The following is a 23740-nucleotide window of genomic DNA, read 5'->3' as shown; positions in this document are numbered from 1 at the left end:
GAGGCAGGAGAGACTCCAGTGCTGGCTCCGTGAGCTCCAGCCCCTGGGTTCAAGCATCCAGTCCTCCAGATTCATGGAGCATCCACCGTGTGTCAGACATCTGACAAGGATGAAAGACGTGTGCCCCCTACATACCCAGGGGATTCCAATCCAGTGGGGAAGATGGCAGTGAGCCGTGAAGGGAAGGCCCAGGGGCCGGTGCGAGTGTGTGAGGAGGGTGGGGAGGTGGTCTGGGCTTCCCTGCCCACTGCCACAGTGGGAGGCTGTGAGGCCACCCCCAGAGGTGTGGGAGAGGAGGTGGCTTCAGTTTCCCAGTGTCCTCAGCTGGCCCCGCTGTATTCCAGCCACACGTCTAGTTACACTCACCATTTCTAGACATTTTATTTTCTTCAGAGTCGGCTTCGTGTCTATACTTGCATGCTCCTTACATCATGAAGTGCATGGGCCACATAGAGCGGTTCCTCTTTCTCAGATGGGGATGTGGAGTCCATGAGAGCTCCACAGTCCAGGGTCCCTGAGAAGCAGGGGACAACCAGACCGGGAGCCCAGGACTCCTGACCCTCATTCAGGGTGTCTGTATGCCTCACTGGTACTCCCCTCCCATCCCCACCTTCTGCCCACACAGCCCACAGGTGACATTAGCACTGCCTTTACACCCCCTTCCCTAGGGGGGAAGGACAGACTGAGACACACTCTTTTCCCTACTGCCTGCCCTACCTGGGCCCTCTGCCACTCTTCCCAGGTTGCGAGCCCGAGTCCATGGCCCTCTCCTGAGTAACAGACAGACTTCCCTGGGTGTGGCTGAGCCCTTCTTCAGTGAATTCAGGGCCTTGACCTAAGCCATTTTATTCCCCACTTCCTAATAATCTGAATCCTCTGTGAAGTAAGTGTGATTGTTAAGAGGTTCCCTAGGGGTAGGTTAATTGATACAGGGGCCTGATGCTTGCAGTTTGGGTAACTGTCATAGGTAGTGTGCCGGGGACTCCCAGCGGAAGTTTACCGTAGTCAGCCTAGGAGAATCTGGAAGGCTTCCTGGTGGAAGTGGCCTTGAAACATGAGTAGGAGTTAGCAGGCCCACAGGCAAAGGGGCAGCATTCCAGATGGAGGAGCAGCTTTTTGTAAGATCCTAGAGGTGAGAGAGCACCTGTTTCCCTGGCTAGAGTGCATAGGGGTGGGGGTCCAGAAGGAAAGGGCAGGGGCCAGCTATGTTAGAGACTGTGTTTTCTGACCCTGAGAGGGAGGCTAAGATCGTGATCCCACAGCACAGTAGAAGTGCGGTTGGAGGGCAGGACTCCGTGGAGGAGCTGACTTCGCAGCTGTGGCCATAAGGAAGGTTTAGTGAGCTCTGACCTAATGTTTGTTAAGGCTAAAGCTGAAGTGGGGATGAGGAGGGGTTCCCGGGTTTCTGACTAGAGCCATGGGAAGTTAATGTGTCCCTTACCACTGAGGAGCACAGGAAAGAGCAGGTGTTGAGGGCAACGTCCCTGGGGTGGACCCCAGGTGCAGTAAGCCAGCCTGAACTCTCTGTGTGGTTCTAGAGCTGAGGACTGGGGTCTAGGCTGGAGATCGCTATGAGGAGGTAGGTGGAGGTGAGAGAACCCCAGGGCTGACTCGCAGTTAAGACTGAGAAGAAGCTATTAGAAGTTGGAAAGCCAGAGAAGGGATTGGGGGAAAACCCAGGAGGAGAACAGTCCAAAGGAAGGAGTGGTCCAAGAGTCATCTCCACAGAAAGGTCGGGAAGGTGAGATGTGACCTCAGCAGGAACATTAGTGATGGGCTGGTGGGGGCTGACATCCTGGTCGGTGGGTGGAGGAGCCAGTGGGGGCAAGGACTTACAGAGACAGAATGTAGTCTCCATGCTCTGGAGAGGCTGCGTGAGAAGGAGGAAGCGCTGAGGGTGACAGGGTGGTAGCCAGGCAAACACAAGGTGAAAAGAGCGTTTTCCAGGTCAGTGTAAATGCTGAGGGCAAGCAACCAAATGTCCCAGTTTGCCCAGCTCTTGCCTGAGTTCAGCACTGAAACTCCCATGTCCTAGGAATTCCCACAGTTCTGGGGAAATTGGGAAACTGGGAGGGTTGGTCACCCCCTCAACCAGCGAAAAGCTACAATACAGAAGGGGGGGGAGGAAGATGGGTGGAGGGGGCGGCCCTGGCAAAGACAGGGTACAGGTGCAGAGAAGTCTGTAGGAGGCCTCTGCTGTCCCTGTGAAGGGGCCAGGTCATCTGAGGGAGTGGAAGGGGGAGGGGCAGGCAATGAGCTGCTGAGGAATGCTGGGCACAGCTGCCCTGGGGCCTTGGCTCTGTAAGGACAGCCACCTTCTCTGTCCAGCAGATCTGTGGCCCCACTTTACCCGCGCTGCCCGTCCCTCCCTGTAATGTGTCTCCTGTCTGTCTCCACAGTCCACACCCTGTGAAGCCCCTCAGTGCCGCCCCTGTGGAGGGCAGCCCTGACAGGAAGCAGCCCCGCTCCAGTCTGAGCACAGCCCTGAGCAGTGGGCTGGAGAAGCTCAAGACAGTGACATCTGGCGGCGTTCAACCCGTGGCTCTGGCCTCACAGGTTGGCCAGACCGTGGACACCAAGAGGCTGAAGGTGAGGCCTAGCAGGATGCCGTGGGAGATCCCACCAGATGTGTGGTGCTGTGGAGGGGGGTCAGGTGTCTTGAGGTCAAAAACGGTGCTGGTTAAGGTGGAGCAAGGAGCAGGCCTGGTCTCGCCCAGAGGGCCCTGAAGCCATTAGGCCGTCGTCGCTGGCATTGGAGACAGAGGCCACTCCAGAAGCCTGTGGTGGTGTGACTGGGGTGTCGGTGAGCAGGCAGGGAGGTAGGCCCAAGGTGCCCCACTCACTTGCATTCCATGTGACCTCAGGATTCTGGTGTGCTGGACCAGTCGGCCAAGTACTACCATCTGACCCATGACGAACTCATCAGCCTGCTCCTGCAGCGGGAGCGGGAGCTGAGCCAGCGGGACGAGCATGTGCAGGAGCTGGAGAGCTACATTGACCGGCTGCTGGTGCGGATCATGGAGACCTCACCCACACTGCTGCAGATCTCCCCGGGCCCCCCCAAGTAGCCCTCCTCACTCCCACCCCCGGGACGGTTGGCACAGACCCACTGCTCAAACAGGGCTCACACCCTCCCTATTCCTGCCGAGCTCACTACCACCTGGGGAAGGGTGCAGTCTGTCCTCTGTTGTCACCCCTTGCACCCTCCCTCCTGCCTCAGCTGGGGCTGTTGGAAGGAGGACCCCTGGACTCCCACTGGAGGTGGGTCTTATGCACCTGCCTATTTTCACACCCCTTAGCTTTACAGAGCTCCAGAAATGGAAACAAAGAGTTTAGTCCTCCAGACAGAGCAGGGCTGAGCTGCAATTTGATGTGGTATCTGGGACATACTTTATTACCCCACAGGGATGCCAGCCATTTCCTTCACAGCTAAACCCTTGTCCTCTTCATCTCCCTCCAGCCCCTGCAGGGCTCCTAGTGTTCCTAGGGCTGTGGCGGGAACCAAACTGTCCATTTGTCTGAGTTTCGGGCAACCAGGCACCTACTCTTCAGCCTCACATCCCCGAGGGCAAGGAGCCTGTATGGTCTAGTGTCATGTCTGCTGTGTCCTGAGTCTGTCTGTCTCCATCCATTTGTGGAACAAATGTGGTGTGGATGGAGGAAGATGATGTATGTTCTCCAGGCCACCCTGTGCCCTCCTTTGCATGAGTGTCATGTAGTGAATGTGGGGGTTGGGGCAGGTGTGGGGAGACTACCTTCTCACCCACCTCCTAGGTGTGGGCCCCTCCAGGCCCTGGGGTTTTGGGCTGTTTGTGTTTGAAGATCAAGCCTCCATTCCTGTTCTCATTGCCTGTTCAGATGTCAAAACTCTGTGCTGCTACAGGGTTTGAACTTTGGGAAATTGATTAAAATGTGCCTTTTGAGGGGAGGGTCATGAGCCTTTGGATGTAGACCCTGCCCCCTGTTTGGCGCCCCTCTCCTTCCCTGTTGAGCACACTGGGCTCCAACTGGCAGGACTCTAGGAACGAAACCAGAGGATGGGGACGCCCTGCTGCTGCTCTGCCTTCCCCTAGAGTTAATTTCCATGAAGGGTCTGGCCAAGCTGCTGCTCCCTTAACCTACCTGCTGTCCTCTCTTACTCCCTCAACACCAATTGAGGGGGTTCCTGGGGCGGGGGGCAGGTTCCACTCTGCCTGTACTTAGGAAAAAGCCTTTGTTGTCCTCCATCTACCAGGTCCCAGCCGGTCCCTTCTGTCCCATGGCCTTGACTGGCTTGGCTGCACTACACTTTGAAACGAAGCGTCTGTCTTTTGGCTCAGCCCCGGTTTGCTTTCAGGAAAGCGGCAGGATTCCCCTGGGCATCTGCAGGGGAACTTTGTTGGCTTGGGGCACACTGGCTTAGCAAAATTGTGGGGTGAGGAGTTGAGAGCTCCTCTGGGACTGCCTCATTTTCATGAGCTGGCCTATGGGGTTACTCTCTGGGATCACTCAGAAAGCCTTGGAAGGAGACTGGCTTTGTGAGGGGAGTCTTCTGCCAGGATGAAGTAGAGGAGTCCCATCAATGGGGGAAAGCCCCTGGGACGTTAACTACCTTAAGGATCACTCATCAAAGCTGAGGAAAGTGTCCACAGGTACCTAGGACTTAGGTTGTGTTTTTTTGGTGCCTTCGGGGGTTGGATGGGTATCTCTTCTGGGGGAAGGGGGTCACTCCTGTACTAGGTATCTCTCTGTGCTCTATTCAGCCCCAGTCCCAACAACCTTCCACTCATCCTTGGTCATGGGCCTCCAGAAAGCCCAGGTCAGGGATGTCTTTGAAAGAGTTTGGAGTTGAAGCCCAAGGTTCTTGTTGGGTGTTTCTACCCCTGGCCACGAGTTGGAAGCAAGCTACAGGTGGGGTGGGCAGGGAGCAGGCACAGTTCTGCTTTGCCATTTGTCTTCCTAGTTGTAACTCTTGTTTATAAAGAGCTTGTTCTTCTGTTTTGAGCACTTTATGAAGAATAAAAAGTTCACAGTCTGCAGGTGGCTCTGTTGTGTTCCTGGTTTGATGAGCATGTGAAGTAGGCTTCCTGGGAGAGAAAACAGGTGATGGGTTCTTAGATGACACTGTTCCTGTCCTAACATCAGGGCGCAGCACAGTGCTGCCCGGTGGCCTGGACTCAGTCTTTTCTCACTCCTAGGATGCCCACATATATTGAGTATTGAAGGGCATACAGAAGATAAAAGACTTGATTCCTATTCTCAAGCCACTTAGTCTAGTAGGGAAAGGGGGGGATACAAATCCAAGATATAAATGGTTCTTCATGGCGAGCTAGAATCTCTCTCCAGCTTTAGGGAAAGTCTGTTTTCTTGTGGTTCAACCATTGGAGGGTGAGGAGGGACTGACTGCTCCAGATCATGCATTGTTCAGAAACGCATATGCAGGCAGGAGCCAACTCTGCACCCCACCACAAGACTAAGGAGACCCAAAGTGAAGTTCCTTAGGGTGAAAAGCAAATATTTCTAATGTCCTCTTATATGAAACAGGTAGCTCCCCCTCTCCTTTCTTCAGTGTGGTCATTATGAAACAGAACCCACAGCTGTTCAGTTATGAGGGGCTCAACTGCCTGCCAACAGAAAGCAAAACTCAATACTAGAGTTTGGTGAAAAGCAAAGGAATTGTTCATTTAAAGGTTATACAGATTTAGATTAATGGTGGATTTTTGCATTAAGTTTTACATTCTTTAAAACACCCACAAACACAGTTCTGCTGCCCCTTGCCAAACCAGGCTCGTTTTAGAATAGAAGTCAGGGGTACTGTTTACCTCTAGGAAAATAGAAATCCATGGATTTGTATTTCCCAAACACAGTTCAGCTTTATGGACAGCTCCCAATCATTCGTGCCCAATTGGGGAGGTTTTGCCTGTGTTGTGGTGCTTTTCAGCTTTTAATCCACAACCACATGCCACCTTTTTACCCACCTGACCTTAAGGCCAGCTGATGAGGTGCTTTTGCTTTCAACCCATATGGTTCTCTCTCTACCTCCTTGCAAACCACGTGGAGTCCCCCCGCGCCCCCAATGGCTGCTGCCTTATTTTTAAATGCCTGACCTTAGACACAGTGTGTGGTGACCATTCACAACCACCTGTAGAATTTTACACAGGCCCTGTAAGCTTTTCGTCACCATTCTAAGGTCAAAGCCTCTTCCATCTCCTTGGTGTGTGGAATGGCCATAGCTATTAACATATTAAGAAACTAGGTATTTCTTAGGAAAATGGCTGTGCTCCACTGAGTCCCATGCCTTATCCCCAAACCAAGGGCTGTGGGGAATTTGGGGGATCCCTCTCTGTAACAATTATCCCTGCCGGAGCCTTGCTCTACATACTCCCCCTTACCTAAAGTCCTTGTAGTACTCGATAAACAACACTGAATCCCACTCATCATTCCCAGTTCCCTTTGTGCTTAGGAATTGGCCCCGGGAGGGACCTTCCTTGACTAAAGTAAGTGGAGGCTGCTAAGGCTCCTAAACAATCCCCTCACCCCTCACTGGGATTGAGGATTTAGCAGTGAATCAATTAGTCACAACTCCTGCCCTGTGAACCTTACAGTAGGAAAGCCAGATACTCAAAACCATAACTAATAAATGCAAGGGCTGCAAAAGTGCTGGGTCACGTCGTGGGGATTTGTGGAAGTAGGGCGATGGATTGGGAAACACGATGTTCAGGCTGAGGCCAAAAGGAGAGCCAGCATCAGGCGAAGATGAAAAGTTTTCTGGGTACAGAGTGTTCGAGGGTCAGGGACGTGGAGCGCACATCACATTCCAGGAACTGTCAGGGTGGCTGTAGAGCACAAGGTGAGAGACAGGGTGGGACAGAAGTGTGAGTCCGGTGTCGCCAGGAAAATCAGGAGAAGGCAGTGAGCTTATAGCAAAGCAATTTATTTATTTGGGGTAACTTTCCAGCGAGAGGGGGAATTAGATCAGGACCAATTCCCATCAAGCAGAGGGGCAACTAGCCAGATCAGGACCAATTCCCACCTGAAAGGGGCTCAGATACTGGTTTTCAAAGCAACAAACCACACTAGGGGGAAGTGTATATTGTATAAGTTTCTATTGGTTACTTTCTACATTTTAGTGAGTTGTTATTCCGTTATTGGCTAGGGGGTTTCACCACGCAAGTCATCCCTTGCCCTGTATTCTTTTCTGCTCCTGGAGTGTGTTTTGTCCATTCTCAGGTGTTCCGTAATCACTTTTCTCCTTTGTTCTTGTGGTCGCTCTGTTCTGTCCCTTCCTGTTTTTCTGTTCTGGGTTATTAATTCTGTTACCTATCAAGAAGAAACTGCATAAATATTCCACAGTGCAACTTCCTGCAGAACGCCTTCGGAGGTTAATCCTCCGCCTGGAGTCCTTGCGCATCCGGTCCCGGGTTCCGCTTGGGCTCTTCTGGGCTGCAGCTCCAGGAGCGACGCCCAATGCAGCAACTCAAACTTCTAGGGGCATGTAAACAGCGAGGGGGTCACTCCGTGGCTGTCTCAGTGGGGACCTTAGATTCGCACACTTAACAGTCTTCCTGGACTGCAAAACTGGTAGCCCGGGAACCAAAGCCTGGTCTGCGTTGCTGTAACTCTCCGCAGTCTAGGTCTGCTGAATGCCGTGACAAGGAAAACTATACTCCCCACAATCCCTTGCGCCTTCGGCTCGCTGCGGTTGCTTACGTCCAATCGGGAGAGGGAGCTGTGGCGGGGACCGAGGAGGGACATTTTAAAAGGGCCGGAGATTGCGGGCGTCAGTGGCCATGGCGGATGCAGCGACTACAGCATCGGCGGCAGCGGCAAGTGCTGCTAGCGCCTCGAGCGATGCACCTCCTTTCCAGCTGGGCAAACCGCGCTTCCAGCAGGTGAGGACAGGGTTGTGGTCTAAGGGTCACTGGGTGGCACATGGAGGGCGAGCAAACTCCTTTTCAAAATCCCCAGTAGCCCTAGGGTCTCTGACCCACTGTCACCCAGGAGCCTGCAGCTGTTGGATCGAGGACCTCGGCCACCGCTGCTCATTTCCCATTGGTCAGTGGGGTGGGCGAGGACTCCTACTTTGGCTTCCTATTGGCCGTCCGCGCCGTCGCTCTGCGGCTGCCCGCGCCCTCCAGCCTTTCCCTTCCCACGCGCTCTGTGATTGGCCACTGCTCTCCGCGGCCCGGGATGCAGCCACCAGGTCCCCGTTGCTTCTTCTGCAGGGTCCCTTTGGGCTGTGCAGCTGCCCACCCTGGGCGTAAAGTTTGAGTCTGGCCGTGAATGAGAAGTTGCTGTCTCTGAGACGGCTTCTGACTTTTTCCCCGGCCTGGGACTGAACCTTTTGGAGTTTTTGGAGGAGCCTCCGGGCAGCATCTGTGCCTCACGGTCATTGCCCCCAGCATTCCACCCTCACTGGGTCCGCGTTGCGCGACGGATCGGGGCCACGAGCCGAGGCGTGCTCGCGGCCTGGCGACTCTGGTCCCCTCTGACGGGTCATTCACTGACGCAGCGAGTCGGCAGGCTGGTTCCCTGCCTGGGATGAAGGGAGGACTTGCGGGCAGAGTCGGCTGAGGGGGAAATGCTGTGTCATCTGGCGCAGGCGGCCGCTGGGAGGGTCTCTGTCCCCGGGGGCATGCACCAGCCTCCTTCGCTGTGATCTCCGCGAAGGGTCTCAGCAGCCGAGCTCAGGCGCCGCTAAGCGCTTTGCTCTGTCCGACCTGCTCAGGCTGTTCGGAGCACCATGACAGTGGTCCTTTTCTTCCGGGATCCCCGGCAGGGTGTCCCTAACTCATTTCTGGGTCACTGAGAGGGCATGGGACTTGTAGCCCGGACGTGAGACCGTCTGGGTCTAGAGGTTGGGAGAGGTAGTTCCCACATCTCCGGCAGCCTCATATGCTCGAGTCCCAGCATATGCTCGGCCCCTGCTACCTCCAATGGCAAGGAAATAAGACTTTTATTAAAGGGCAAAGAGACTTGGCTGAAATGAAACTAGGGTAGGGGACAGCGGGGGCAGACAGAAAAGTTTGCAGGAAGAAAGGAAATGTAGAAAAGTTGGCACTGCGGGGTTTTTGTTGTTTTTGGTGGTGGTGGTAGAGAAACTGGTTCCGGCAAAGTGGTGCACCAAGGGTCGCTGAAATTAAGGAGCTGTGTTCCCGACCCTTCTGAGAAAATGTCCCCACTGTTTTAAAACAGGACTGTAATTCTTTTTAAAAATAAACCATCTCAGCATGTAGGTGTCTGAGATAACAACGGTGTCTTCCTGGCAGTGTAGGGTGCCTCTGCCTGCTCTCGTGTGACACTGCCTTTGGCTGTCCCCCTTTCCTGGCCCTAGGCAGTAGTCAAGGCTTAGTCAGTCCCACCTCTTCCCTTCTTCCTTTGTGATATTACCTCCTAATGGGACCAGGGTACTGAGTCCTTACTGCTTACCCCTTTGGCCACTCCAAGTGGGATGCTTATAAGTCAGCCTGCCCTATGGTCCTCTGATACTCCTCTGTTTGGTTACTTGGTCTCCTAAACTCCTCTGGGCACCTTTGAGTGAAATGGCTGATCTTTGCCCTGAGGTGGGTCTAGACACATAGTCGTCGTCGGCGGCGGCAGCCGTCCGTCTCGAGAGACGATGGTGTAGCTTCTTAAGAGTCTATCTGCACCGCCGAGAATGGCTGTGCAGTCCGACTCGGGAGTGACATGGTATCTGTCTCCTCCCGTGTTGAATCGACATCCTGTGATGACGCTGAAGCTACAGAGCCTGGGCAGGGTAATATGGAGGGTCTGCTGTTGCCCATGGAGCAGACCCCCCCTCTCTTCGCAGCTGAAGGGTCCAAGGGAAAGACGGAGTCGATACAGCTTGGGTTCAGGTGCGCCGCAGGAGTTGCCGGTGTTGACTACAACGTCAAACCGCCTTAGGGACTCCGGCTCCGGATTTTCTGTCGGGGTTTACTCCCTTAGCCTTTCCCCTGAAGAGGTTTGCCGCAAGGCAGCGGAGGTTTTTTGGAGTCAGAGTTTTCCTTCTCTGATGTGCCCTGACTGGAAGATCGAACCAGCGACACTTAGCTCGCAGGCCGACGCTCAATCCACTGAGCCAAACCAGCCAGGGGGAGACACATAGTAATGTGTTGAATAAAGATCTGTGGGATGTTTTTTTCTTTGGTACCTGTTCTGGGACATTGGGTCACACAACACGCATTTATCAAGAACTTCAAAGTGGACTGACCCTGTGCGGTGATCACCACTGGAGCCAAAAATAAACATTTGGGAGTACTCTGTTTGAGCAGCCATTGCTAGTATCTCTTTTTGGCACTGCTTTGGAAGGCAGTAACAGTGTGTGCTTTTGAAGCGCCCCTCCCCCAGGGTAGTGACCTGAATAAAGCACAGTGCATAGGATTCATCCATGTTAAGGAAATCCTCTTCCCGGCTAAACATGTTCCCTATCAACTGTTCCTAGCTGTGCAAGCAGCCCAACCTGCCACCCAACTAACTCCTAAGAAACCTGGAGTCACATGTATATTTCCGTTCTTCTCCCTTACTTTCTAAATACAACCAGAGGTCCAGTGTTCTCATCTCTTAAACAGCTGTCAGATCCACTGGTCTCCACTGCCAGCATCCTAGACCAGGGCCCCATCATCTATCTTCTGATCTGTGAAAGCCTCCTAACAGGCCTTGCTTGCTGCTTCCACTTTCAACCCTCCCCCTTCTTCATGGCAGAATCCCAATGCAGGTCTGATCAAGTGACTCCCCACCTCCCCCAAATTTAAACACTGTCCCATGGCTTCCTCTGCTTCTGAAATACCTCACTTTTTAAGGGGCACAAAGGCCAGCAAGACCCACCCCTACTGACTTCTTCCTCGAATCGAACCCCCATCTACCCCTCAAACCCTCCTTTTCATGCTATTGGCTGCTTTTGGCCCTGTGAACCCTGATTGATTCATAGTCCAGGGTCCATTTCCAGAGCCCACACCAGGGACACTCTCTCAATCCCTAGCCAGTTTCACCACTTTCTGCAAGAATGGGTGCCAAGGTCTTTCCTTATTCCCTGGAGTTGCCCCAAACCCTTCCTCCTTTCATCCTTCAAGGATCTATCTGCAGAGAAAGGCAGGGAAGCAAGGGCACTGAGCAGCTTCAGAGTGGAGACACCTTGCCTCGATGGCTCTTAGTCTGTGATTGTCTTCTCCCTATAAGATGATGATGATGATGGTGATGATAATGGTAGCCAAGCATTGTTCCAGTCTTTTTGTGTATTGATTTATATGATTTCCACAACCCTTTGAGACAGGTACGGTTATCCCTTATATTATCAGTGAGAAAACTATGGCACACAAACGGTTTAACTTCCTAGGCATTCTGGCTTCAGAGTCAATGCTTATTCATTTATTTATTGTCAACTTTCTGCCTTTGGGCTACAGGTTCAGTGAGTCTTTTATTCCCAAGCACAGTGATCTAGAGGTCTGGGTACAGGAGGGCTGTGGATTCCTTCTCAGACCTTTGCCCTCAGTGCTGCTTCCAAGGCCCACTTTCCTCCAGTAGGGGGTGGAGGCAGGAAGGCAGTGTGTACTGCAGGCCTCAGCCCCTGCTGAGAATTAGCTGACTCACCTTTCTTGTGAAAGGAACTGGAAAGAATCACTTGACTGACTCATTCTTCAGGTAAAGGAAAGGGAAAGGAAAAACATCCACTGACTATCTGATTGGGTAAAGAGGAGGGCTGAATTTTGAAGGGAGGAAAAAGGCCATGCATTTTAAACTGTTGAAAAAATAAAAATTAGTCAAACTGAGAAAGTAGAAACCTCTCCTGCCATTCATCAGGCTGAGAGGTGGCATTAAAGCAGCTGTAAAGAAACAGGGTTTCTCACCAGGACCTGCTGCATCTAGGTATGCCAGCAACCTTCTTTTTAAAAAAAAATTATTTATTTATTTTTAGAGAGGGGAAGGAAGGGAGAGAGAGAAGGGAGAGAAACATCAATGTGCAAGAGCTACAATGATTGGTTGTTTCTTGCATGCCCCAACTGGGGACCTGGCCCGCAACCCAGGCATGTGCCCTGACTGGGAATCGAACCAGCAACCTTACAGTTCGCAGGCCGGCACTCAAACCACTGAGCCACACCAGCCAGGGCTCCTTCTTGAGTTATCACTCTTTTCTACTCACTGAAAAGTCATACTCTGCAAGGTCTCTGGGGTCTGTTTTATAAGGGCACTAATACCACACATGAGGGCTGTGCCCTCGTGTCTATCTGCCTCCCAAAGACCCCACCTCTAGTACCATCAGCTTAGGCACTAGGATTTAATCAATGAATTTTGGGGAGACACAAATATTCAGTCTATAGTAATAACCACAGTATAGTTACTATATTAAATAAATTTAATATGGATATAGTACTTTCATTAGTCTATGACCCACATTATTATCAATTGTCTTAATAATATCCTTGAGAATATCATTTACCCCTCCCCTTCCTATCCAGGATTCAATCCAGAACCATGTGATACATCTAGTTATCTCTTTAATTTCCTATAACGTGGACCTGTTCCTCAGTCTTCCTTTGTCTTTATGACATTGACGAATTTGATTACTAAGGCCAGCTATTTTATGGAATGTTCCTCAATTTGGGGTTATCTGGTGTGTCCTCATGATTAGATTCCTTCCAGAATACTATGTGAGTGATATTGTGAACTTCTCAAGGTATTACATCCAAAGGCACACAATGTCCATCTGCCTCTCATTGATCCTTTTAATATGTCCCCATCATTTGGGGGGTGATGGCGGCGGCACTTCATTACTTTCAGAAACAAAATGTACCAGTCTCACCCTGTACCTTCTCTGCCCCAGCCCTGGAATTGACTCCTCTAAGGAACCCTGATTCATTTTCATGGACCAGGATCTGGGTGTCACTCTGTCTCTTTACTATCCATTTGCTGTCCATCTGGCTCTACTTATTGCCTTGTCTAGTAATTGGAACCATCATCTCTGCATGCATTTCACACCATCATAACCATTTTTCCATGCCATAAATGTTGTCTGAAAACATGATTTTAAATGACTGCACAGTGTTCAGTCACTACCCACTTTTACAAATAATGCAGCAGTGAGCATCCTCAGCATACGGTCTACCTCTGACCAAACCTCTGAATGCCTCTGATTGTTTCCTTAGACTAAATTGTTAGAGGTGAAATTTTGCCAGGACAACAGTGTGAGCATCGTGGTTTAGGCCATTTGAGTTATAAGATGTTAGAGAAGCAACTGTTTTTGTTAGGAATGGTGCTGAAGCTTGATCTGGTCAGTGAAAGGCAGTAGCACCTCAGTAGGGGTGGAAGTAAGTGGTGGAGAGGCTACTCCCGGTAGGCGTGCCACGGTGAGCAGAGTTGGAGGCAGCTTGGACCTGGTGTGTGCAGGCGTCTTTGAGGTGATGCAGGGCCTACTATGCGGCCTTTATCGGGAAGGAAAAGGAGCAGAAGTGGGCTGCAGGGTCTACTTTCCTAGTGAGCAAGGGGACAGAGTGCGGAGGCCTCTGCTTCCGCCATTGGGCAGAGGACCGTGCTTGGAGAGCTGTGGGGCTCTGGGGAGGACCCGGGGCAGAGTCCACGAGTGTAGTGAGGCATGAACCCCAGCATTTGCAGCTTCTTCCTTTGTCCTCTAGCTTGGCACCCTTTCTCCTCTCCTTGAGCTTGGCTTTGCCAAGCTGGCTCTGTCCCTAGGGCAGCGGGCCCAGCAGCAGGGTTGCTTGGTTTCCTTTCATTGTGCTCTAATGCATGTGGCCTGCTTTGCACAAAGCCCCTCTTTTCCACAGACCCTTTCCTGGGGAGTTGGCCCTTCACCCTGGGCCTCACAGCAGCTCCAGAGCTATGGGGGAAGGAGGGCCTGAGGGCTGTAAGCAGGGTGCTGCTGTGTTTGAGCTCTGCCTTGGAGCTTGACCTTGGAGAGGGACCTTCCCTCACTCAAGAGATCCTCAACAAGGCAGGGCAGCTGTGTCCTCAGGGAAGGCTGGGAGAGGGCAGGGGTGGGCATGCCTTCCTACAGCCTGTGTGCTTAGTGGTGGTGGTTAGGGAGCTGCAGAAAAGCTTGGAGTGGATCTCAGCACTGAGAGGAAAGGGAGAAAAATGGGAGGCACCTTGCAGAGAAATTGGGATAGTCACTCATTGTCTTAATGGTCTTTCTCAATTGATGTTAGAAAGTCCACTGACTGGGAAAGCTGCCCTCAGGGCACTGAGCAGTGAGGCCTCATTGGTAGTCACCACCCATTTGGGGAGTCCTAGAGTCTAGGGGGGATCAACAATTGGGGTGAGGTGTGGGGTGGAGCCCACCAGTGGCTGGAGGATGGTCTACAGCAGCTGATCTCCTCTCCTCTCCCACCCCCTCCTCCAGACATCCTTCTATGGCCGCTTCAGGCACTTCTTGGATATTATCGACCCTCGCACCCTCTTTGTCACTGAGGTGAGTACCGGCTGTCACTCTCATGGAGGCCCCTTGGCCTTTATACCGTGTCACTTTAGGAGATCCATGAGTCATCTGTGTGTGTGCTTTATACACATTATCTCATTTCATTTGGATCTCACCATGTCCCTTTGAGGTAGGTATATATCGTCATCACCATCATCATCATCATTATTTCAAACTTTAATAAATTTATTTCTAACTACATCATCACTACAAAAGTTTAAATAGTATAGATGTGTTTAAGTAGAACAAAAAAGTAGCCTTTATACACTCTTCTACCCAGTTCCCTTCTCTTATAGATAATTAGGGTATGATTTACCTTTATCTGAGAACCATTGTGTAAAATTTGACAAACATATTCAGTCATGAACCCACATGCACAATAACCATGTAGAACCTTTCTATCATCCTAAAATGTTCCCCGATGTCCATTAATAGTCGATCTCCCCTGCCCAGCCCCTGGCAACCACTAATCTGTTTTCTGTCCCTACTGTCCTGCTGTTTCTAGAATGGTGTCTAAATGGAATACAACATTTCCGTCGCATAATGCTGATGAGATTCATCCGGGTTGTTGCGTGTATCAGTAGTACAGCCCTTCTCATGGCTGAGTAGTATTCCATTGAAAGGATAGTCCAGATTTGTTTGTCCACCCACTTGCTGATGAATACCTGGGCTGTGTCCAGTTTTTGGCTATTATAAAATAAAAGCACTATGAGCATTTTGTATAGACGTCTGCTTTCATTTATATGAGTAAATAACTGAGAATAGGATCGCTGGCTCATATGGTAAGTGTGGTAAGTATATGTTTAACTTAATAAGAACCTGACAAACTGTCGTTCGGGGTGGCTGCACATTTTACACTCCCATCCGCAGTATTCTAGTTGTTCTCCATCCTCACCAACATTTGGTATTGTCAGATTTCAGCACAGTAAGTTTACTTCAGCTATCCCAGGAAGTGTGTCTTTGAAGCCTTTGTATATGTATTTACAAATGTGTGTGGGAATGCATGTACATACAAAATAGCAAAGATTTTTCAAGCACTTACTGTGAGCAAGGCAGTGTTGTAAGCATTTAAATGCATCAGCTCCTCAGATTAACGCAAAGAAACCCATGAGGAAGACAGAAGTTAAGTCTCATGCACATGGTGCTGGCCAGTGATGGAGCCAGGGTATGAACCCAGGTAAGCTTGTCTTCAGAATGCTTATTCTTAGCCAGTTTGCACTCCTGTTCAGGTAACTGAGTTTAGAGAACTCTCCCAAGATTGCTCAGCGGACAGAAGGCCTGAGTCCCTGCCCTGGGCCACAGACACCAAGGCGTGTCATGGAGGCTCTCAGTTGGCTTCCTGAGTGGATAGCTTTTTCTTGCACACCTGTTCTGTGCTGAGCACTGCCTTGCCCCAAACCTGATCAGCTCTTGGAGGGAAAAGTCACGGTGGAAAGAAGCACAAAGCCTGCTGGGCACCTGGGCCTAAAACAATCCCCACCATGCCTGAAGGAGCAGCCCAGTAATGTGAAAGGTGGGAATTAATCTGATGTGTGGTTTCCCACTACAGTATTCCCTCACTTATCGTGGGTATTACATTCTAGACCTCCCCGCGACAGGTGGAAATCCTCGAAGTAGGAACCTTACATTTGTTTTAGTATTTATATATTTTTAAGGCTTTATAAACCTTTCCCACACACTTATAAACTGTTTCCAGTCCCTTATTATCCTTCCCACTCCCTTATTAACCTTTTACACACTTTTATAAACACTACTTATGTTCTTAAACATATTCTACACTCTTAAACCTACGTAACTTTAACAACATATGTATACAGTACTGCAAAATCCCGCGATATAGCAATAAATCCGCAATAAATAATTAAATATATTTTTAAAAACCCTCTGATACAGTGAGGCCGTGATAAGTGGACCATGATATAGAGAGGGACTACTGTACCTCTCAGCAAGGACCGAGGGCTCAGGCATTTTACTGGCTGGCCCCACCTGCCCCTCTGGGCCTACTGCCTCCAGAGGGCAAGGCTGCTGTACTTTCTGGCTCTGTTTGGGTTCTTCTAAGGAGTTGTCAAAGTGATCACATAAAAATTTGGAAGGGTGCTAAACTAGAGAAACTACTTATTTGGCCTAGACTATGTGTCTTTCTAGAAAGTTCCAGAATGGTGCAAAACTAGATACAGTTGCCACATAAACCCTAACATAAATGCTACCTGCTTGACGGAAGAGTCAGCAGAGGCCAGTGTTTAACTCAGAAGGTGGAGGTGCTAATGGTGGACTCTGAGGTGTGTCACAGACATGACAGACCGAGACTAAGAAGGTGGGGAGGTATTTCAGTGCTCCCGAGATTACCAGGAGCTGAGCCAGCATGGGCTTTGGGACAGAGCGACGTGCTGCCTGTGCCGGGGGCTCACTCCCTGCCTCCTCTCCAGTCCACCCTCTCCTCATTGCCAGACCACGTCATTTTACTCCTCTGCTCCTCTACAACCTCTTCTTCAGCTCTTGTATTTTGAAAGGCGCCAACAATTCTTGTACATCACTAAACCATTTAGATCAACATACCATTACAAAATACAACAATCTCATACTTGACTATTAACTCTAGTGTCAAAGCAACTTAACTATTTACTAACTAGAAAATAAAACCAATGCAACAGTCATTTTAGAATATTTTTCAGATTTCACATTTCCTTCCTTCATCAAGGATTATGATAGACTTTCCAGAAAGATCTAATCCTTTCCTCTGGCTCTACTCCCTCCCCTCCCCACCACAAACACACCAGTTGGGGACTGTTTCCAGCACTGCCTGCTGGCCTTTTGAGAAGTGTCTGCCCACAGGAGATCTTCTAGGCCCTAAAAACTGGAAAGGCCATGAGTGGGGCCTTCAGGCCCTTACTGGTTCTAGCCCAGGCAGGTGGCTTAGCAAGGCCATCTGCATGAAATGAAATGAGAAATTAGAGGCCCTGAGAGGAAAAGGTCTCTTAGCTGATTCCGTCCCCCATGAACTGAGGCCCTGCCAGGATGAACAGCCTCCTGCTTGTGCTGGGCTCACCGACCACAGCTTCTGTCTGCACAACACACTTTCTCTCCCAGGGCCCTTGACTGTGTCCTGGGAGTGAGTGTCGGGCCATGGCTGCCCAGACAGAGGACGGACCTGTCTGCCTCTGAGGGTGGTAGCATAGTGGAGGACACAAGGAGGTGGCTCTGGAAACCAGAGTTTCCTGAGATGGAAAGATCCTGGGCAGCTTAAGCCATCTGGTGATCTGGTTCTGAGGGGCAGTAGCTGAATCAATGAAGAGACTCATCTTGAGAGTTTTGTAGCTACTTGTTTGCAATTTATAACTGACCTAGCTTTAAAAAGATTCTAATTCTTACATGTGTAATGAGGCGGAGGAAATTTGATTCACTGTCATTTCTCCTAGGAAGAAGGCTGCCTTTGTTTTATGAATGTCTTGAGCAGTGCTTCAGGAAGGAGGCTGGTCCACTTGACAGAGGGGGAGGGATTGTACTTTGATCATAAGGGAGAGAGGAGAAAGAAGGAAGAAGAGGGGAAAACAGTGGGAAGGAGAGCAAGTAACCCAGCAAGCTGACCGGCCAGTACCCCGGGGCTCTTCTGAAATGAGTCATGCCTACCGTGCTCAAGGTAGTCGTTGACCAGGCACATTATTGTCCCTGCCACGTCATTCCTGGGAAGTTGTCAGTAAAGTCTGCCTGGTTCATGAAATGTCTGCAAGAGTAGATTATTTGAGGAGATGTTGAGGGGGTGTGGTCCCCATGAGGCTACAGAATGTGTGGGATCAGGCCTGAGGAAGGAAGCCGCCAGGAGCTGGCAGAAGCCCCAGCTTGGGCCTGCCACATAGGTCATGGAATTCCATCTGGACCTCTGAGGCCATCTGATGTCTAAGCTACTCTTAATTATGGACTGAAGATAAAAGGGATTTTGCTATTCTGCATTCGATAGAAAACTAACTAAAATAGTGTTACTAACACCATCTCAATACTAGTAATTTGAAACTATTTGGGGTGTATTGTAGGATAGAACAAATAAATAATTATACTGATGTTGGGAACTGGGGTTCTCACCATGGAAGTGGGGAGATACAAATATGAAGTAGGGGAAAAGACAAAGAACTATGTGATGTATTTGAATTGGAGGTATCAATATGAACTCCTGATTTAAAAACACACACACAATACAGATGCACACATATACACTTATACTTAATGTATAGTTCCCAATTTCCTGGTTCTGTTACACCCAGTAACAATGTACCACTATCCACATATGGGGCAAGGAGAATTGCTACATATAGTAAGAAAGTGCTCAGAGAATGATGGAGACACAGGAAATGGCTTGAAGGGCAACCAACTGGCTACATTTGGGACAATTTGAACATTAAGAAAATTAAAAACAATGGATTATAATACACCGAGTAATAATGTAACCAAAACGTGGGTTCAGCTGCCTGCAGCATCAAAAGCCAAACAGGTCCAGGTGCAAAAGGAAAGGTTTATTTAGGTGCCACAACCCTAGAGAATGGTGGACTCCAGTCTCAAAGACCCTCTCCACTTCCTGCTCAAGCCTGCAGTTCTTATAGGGATAGGGAGGGGAGGGCTTTTTTTCTATCAAATTATCTTGCTAGCTTTTGGCACACTGGAGCCCTACCCATTCATCTTTCTAGCTTTTGGCTCCTAGTTAGGGCCCTGTCTAATGATCTTTCTGGCTTTTGGAGTGCTCATCTTGGCCAATGGGGGAGACTTCTCAGTGCTCCCCCACTGTCTAACTATGGTAATATAATAGTAATTATTATTATTCCACCAGTCCATAGTAATACTGAAAATGTGGCAGAAGGAACTCTTCTTCAAAGAAGAATGTCAGCTAATAAATACAGGAGGAAATAACCATTGTGTAATTCTCAATGAAACAACTGATTCCAGCCAGGATCATTGATGGATGCTATTTCTGTAGAGCAAAAGATTGTTGGGAAACAGGATATTTGTATGTTCTCAAATCAGGTATCACCCAAAAGATTATTTAACAATTAAAAAGGGGAAAGGTTACCTTTACTATGGGTTGGAGGACACCCATTTAAACGGAGGACTAAATTTAGCATCACTAACAATGAAAAACTGACATCATATGCCTCCAGATGTGATGTGATTTTGGTATTAATCCCTAAATATGGGGAAATATATGAAAATCTAAAGAAGAAAATAAAAACTGCTTATTATCCCACTTGCCACTAAGATTTTGGTGTATATTTATGTAAAAAATTAGGATGTTTACATAATATGGTATATGTAACTCTATATAGATATATAATCGTGATATATTTGTATACATAAGATAAATGTATACATGATATGTATTCTTTTTTCTGTGTAGCACATCATGAACATTAAACGTTTCAAAGTCTGTTTAATAACTGCATGGCTATTCTATAATTTATTTAATAATTTTCTCTATCGCTGACCATTTGAGTCTTTTTAAGTCTTACCATTATAAATAGTATTGCAGTAAATGTCCTTGTACATAAATCTTCCCCCATCTTTCTCTTCATTTTCTTTGGATAAATTCCGAGAAGTGGAGTTCCTGCATGAAAGGCGTTTTAAGGCTTTTGAGTATATTGCCAAATTGCCCTGCAAATTGTACCAACCTGTACCAAGATTATCTCAGTACTGTATTCTCAGTAACTGTGAGTGAGGGTGTCCATTTAAATACATTCTAGACAGAATTAGATATTCTAATTTTAAAAATCTTTAATGAAATTTTTAATAAAAAGTGCCCAAATGCCAGTACCTGTATATAATTCAAGTTCTTACCCATCTGCATACATTTTTGGCATACTTATTACATTGAACATAGACTTTTTGCTTTTTTTAATTCATTTCCATCTTTATAACTTTTTAAAGTCAAGTCTTATAGTATAAATAACCATTACTATTAGACTTTTAGGTGTAACAAATTGTTTCCTATCTTTTGTGATCCTGAAGAAAGACAAAACCAACAGTCTCAGACATGTCACTTTTCATCTGTGCTAAATTTCTTTTTTGTTTTTAAGAATAAATTCCCAAAAGTCGGTTATCCTGGCTGGAGGTCATGATTGTTTTTCTAGTTCTTGGGAGAGCTGGACAGATTTATTTTCTGAAGTTCTGTACTACCTGCCATGCTGCCAGAATCATATTGGTTTACCTCACTTAGGCACCCTGAAGGTGACCAGAGGTCAGCTGCAAGGAAAGCAGAGCCTCTTCCATGTGTCCCTGGTTTCCTCTTCTGTTGGGCCTCCCAGAGGGTGGCTCATGGCTGATGGGAACCAAGCCAGACAGCCCTGCAGGACCCAGGACTGCTGGGGGTGGGGGTGGGGAACAAGAGGGGCTCAGGAAGGCCCAAGGAAGACAAGAGTAGGGCTTAGCACTCTGTGTGCACATAAACCATTAGCTTTGGCCCACGGGTCCCACTGCCTGGGGCCACAATAGAACTGGATCGAGCCAGGGCTGCAGACAAGGTAAGGATGCATGCATGGCCCTGTACTTGACAGAGGCGACACTGGCCCAGGTGAGGACAATCAGATAGCTGCTGAACGGTTAACATGATGTGACATAATCTGCTGGCCCCCTGCAGCCACCCCTGCTCCACTCCCTCATGCACACCCCAGCATGCTGTCAGTTCAGTCTCCCTGACACTTGACCCTGCTTTCTCTTCATTTTTTCAGTTCTGTAAGCTTTGGGATTCTCAAAGCTTTGCCATAAATGCTCATGTTCGAATTGTGCCCTTTCTCTAAACATGCTCTCCAGTTTCTTTGCGTCAGGCTCACTCCCGTTTTGCAGGCGAGTGAAGAAGGACCTTCCTTTTCTTACCTGGGGTGTGCACCCCAGTAAGTACCACCTTGGGGGGTAGGCCTTGCTGTGGTTTCTTTGTGAGGCTGCCCTTCTTTCAGTTACTGTCATGAGGACAAAAGGGTCTTCTATGCTGACATCTCATGGAAAAGGCCCAGAACTGGGAGGTAATAGATTTCCAGGGGCCACCCACCTACTCTGTGACCCTGGGCCAGGAAATGCCCTTCCCTCTCTAGCCCCTGTTGTCTCAGAAAGGGGGATGGCCTAGATGGTTCTATGATACACACGCACACAAGGTATTTTTGTTCATGTCCTATGTATGTGAACAGGGCACAGTCACTTGGAATCTGGGGAGTCTGTAAAACCAGCATCACCATCAACAGACTTTGGAACCTGATCCCTAACCCTGGCCATACCTCTCTCCTCAGAAGCCTCACTCATTCATTTTTGTTAAATGTGCATTATATGTGGCCCTGTGTTGGTGATGGGCTGGGGTGGGCTTGTCCTGTGGTCCTACAAAGATACCTAAAGCCAGTCCCCTGCTCCCTGCACTTTGCAGTCTCTGACATAGTGTAGTAAGCACACGGGCAGTAAGTGGTCAGGGACCTCAGAGTGGTGCAAACCCAGTGCTCTCCAATTGTTCATTGGAGGGAACATTTCTGGGAGATTCTGAGAGAAGTGAGCCTCGAAGGATGGATGGGGTTGGTGACAGACTTGGGAAGCAAGGGTGGCCTGGTGAGGTGAACAGTACCGGCAAAAGCAACAGGTGGGAACATGCAGGTACCACCTGGAGAATGGGTGGATCCCTTTACCAAAAGTGGGGTGAGATATTTCTGTTTGCTACTCACATCCTGGCCAAGTGCTGTCGCTCTCATCATATATTTAATATAGTAAATATTATTACAATAAGTTAAATATTTACGAGTATGTACCTTTGTCATCCCCCCTTAACCAAGCAGGATTTATACTCAGTCTGCATTTAATTTGGGGATGTGTTATGGTGTCCCCTCTTCCCCCCGACAAAGATTAGTTTTGCTTCTGATGACTCCTCAGCTTCTTTTCTGTGCCTTTTCCTGCCCATGTCCCTCTGTTTCCATGCCTGCCAGGCCTGGTCTCCTGGCCTCTCTTCCACCACCCTAACACTCCATCCCTGCCCCTTTGCTTCCTTCTCCTTCCCCTCGGGGACAGGAGGCCAGGATTCTTCTCTGTTCTAATTCTCTGCCCCTGGAACAGACCTCCCAGTGCCAGCATTTCCAGACGGACCTTCTGAAAACCATGCCCCAGTCAAATACAAGGAGACACCTTGCAGTGGCACTTTTTGGCAGGTGAGCCAGAAGCAGGTGTGCTGGTGGTAGAGTCTGGGAAGCAGCAACCTGGGCCGTCCATGCCCCTGGGTCCCGGGGCTCCAGAGAAGAGCCCCCTGTCTTGCCTCCAGCCAGCGAGGCCCCACCATTTCTGCATTCAGGGCCTGACTGCCTATTCCTGGTTGAACAGACTTTCTGCAAAGTTCACCCTCCCCCTGGCTTCCAGGTTTTGCCACCCCTCACATGCCCACGGCTTTTCTGCCAAGCCTTACAATGCATGGGGGGGGGGGACTGACCCGCTTCTTACCCCTCAAGTATCTTGAAAATGGCCCCTTCTCTGGGAATGCCAGCCTCCAGAGCAGCCAGCCCTCAGGGACCTCTCCAGACCAGTGGCCTAGGCACTTCCCTGCCCCAGAGAGTAGCCTGGAGCCCCCAGCCCTTCAGCCTCTAACAGAGGGGGACCTGACAGGGTTAGTAAGGCCCAGAGGCAGAAAAGCATGTGCTAACTTCCTTCAGTCTTAGATGCTCAGCTTTGTCTTCAGGAACTTTGGATTTAATTTTCCCTCAACCCAGGCCAAGATCAGGGGGCTCTTGGGAACTCATTCTTGTGGTAGGAGGCCTCCCTTTGATGACCGAGTCAAATGAGATGGAAATTGGCCAGGTTGTTATAGGAACTCGGAGAATCCCTGGAGTGGGAAAATAATGAGAACACGGGGCCATTCACCATTCAGCGATGGAAAGTGGAGCATTCATTGTCTCATGGCAGAAGCTGCGGTCGAGAGAAGAAGCAGGCTTAGGGTGCGGAGCTTGCTGCATCACTGGCAGACTTTGGGTGTGTTGGGGGTACAGAGAAAGGCTCTGACTAAATTCGGGACTCAAATACCAAACCACTCACTTTCTGTGTGACTTTAAGCAAGTTAAAACAACAATTGGCATGAAGAACAAACATATTAAGTATAGAAGAAAAACCATCCTCACTTTTGCAGTGGTTATCTCAGTGGTATGCTTACAGGTAATTTAAAATTATTTATTGTGTTTTTCTGGGTTTTTTTTTTTCATGACACTTTTTCTCACCAGCATGGATTAATTGGGGTGGGGGAGGTACCCTGAAAACACAAAGCTATCTCCAGTTTGGAAACACAGATTCTGGGAAGGCACTTGGGAATTTTGGAATTAATACGCATACATTTGAAAGGGC

General features: G+C 49.2%; 2 protein-coding genes across 6 annotated transcripts in view; both read left to right on the top strand.

Annotated features, from left to right (window-relative positions):
• Window positions 1-3577, top strand: part of RAB11FIP5 (RAB11 family interacting protein 5) — a 34770-nt gene extending 31193 nt beyond the window's left edge. For both annotated transcript variants that reach the window (XM_090281513.1, XM_090281512.1), the window contains 2 exons: window positions 2400-2589; window positions 2865-3577. In XM_090281513.1, coding sequence (XP_090137639.1) covers window positions 2400-2589; window positions 2865-3068 — 394 coding nt within the window. In that variant the 3' untranslated portion in view covers window positions 3069-3577. The remainder of the gene's footprint in view (window positions 1-2399; window positions 2590-2864) is intronic.
• Window positions 3578-7506: 3929 nt separating this feature from the next.
• The window catches only part of SFXN5 (sideroflexin 5), a 102096-nt gene continuing 85862 nt past the window's right edge, over window positions 7507-23740 (top strand). For all 4 annotated transcript variants that reach the window (XM_090281519.1, XM_090281515.1, XM_090281517.1 and 1 more), the window contains exons 1-2: window positions 7507-7871; window positions 14333-14401. In XM_090281519.1, the coding sequence (XP_090137645.1) occupies window positions 7770-7871; window positions 14333-14401 (171 nt within the window). In that variant the 5' untranslated portion in view covers window positions 7507-7769. The remainder of the gene's footprint in view (window positions 7872-14332; window positions 14402-23740) is intronic.

The sequence above is a fragment of the Furipterus horrens genome, unplaced genomic scaffold (assembly GCF_987537825.1).
Source record: "Furipterus horrens unplaced genomic scaffold, mFurHor1.1.pri manual_scaffold_6, whole genome shotgun sequence".
Classification (NCBI taxonomy): Eukaryota; Metazoa; Chordata; class Mammalia; order Chiroptera; family Furipteridae; genus Furipterus; species Furipterus horrens.
Note: the sequence above shows the minus strand (reverse complement) of the source record. Positions and strands in the feature narration are given on the sequence as shown.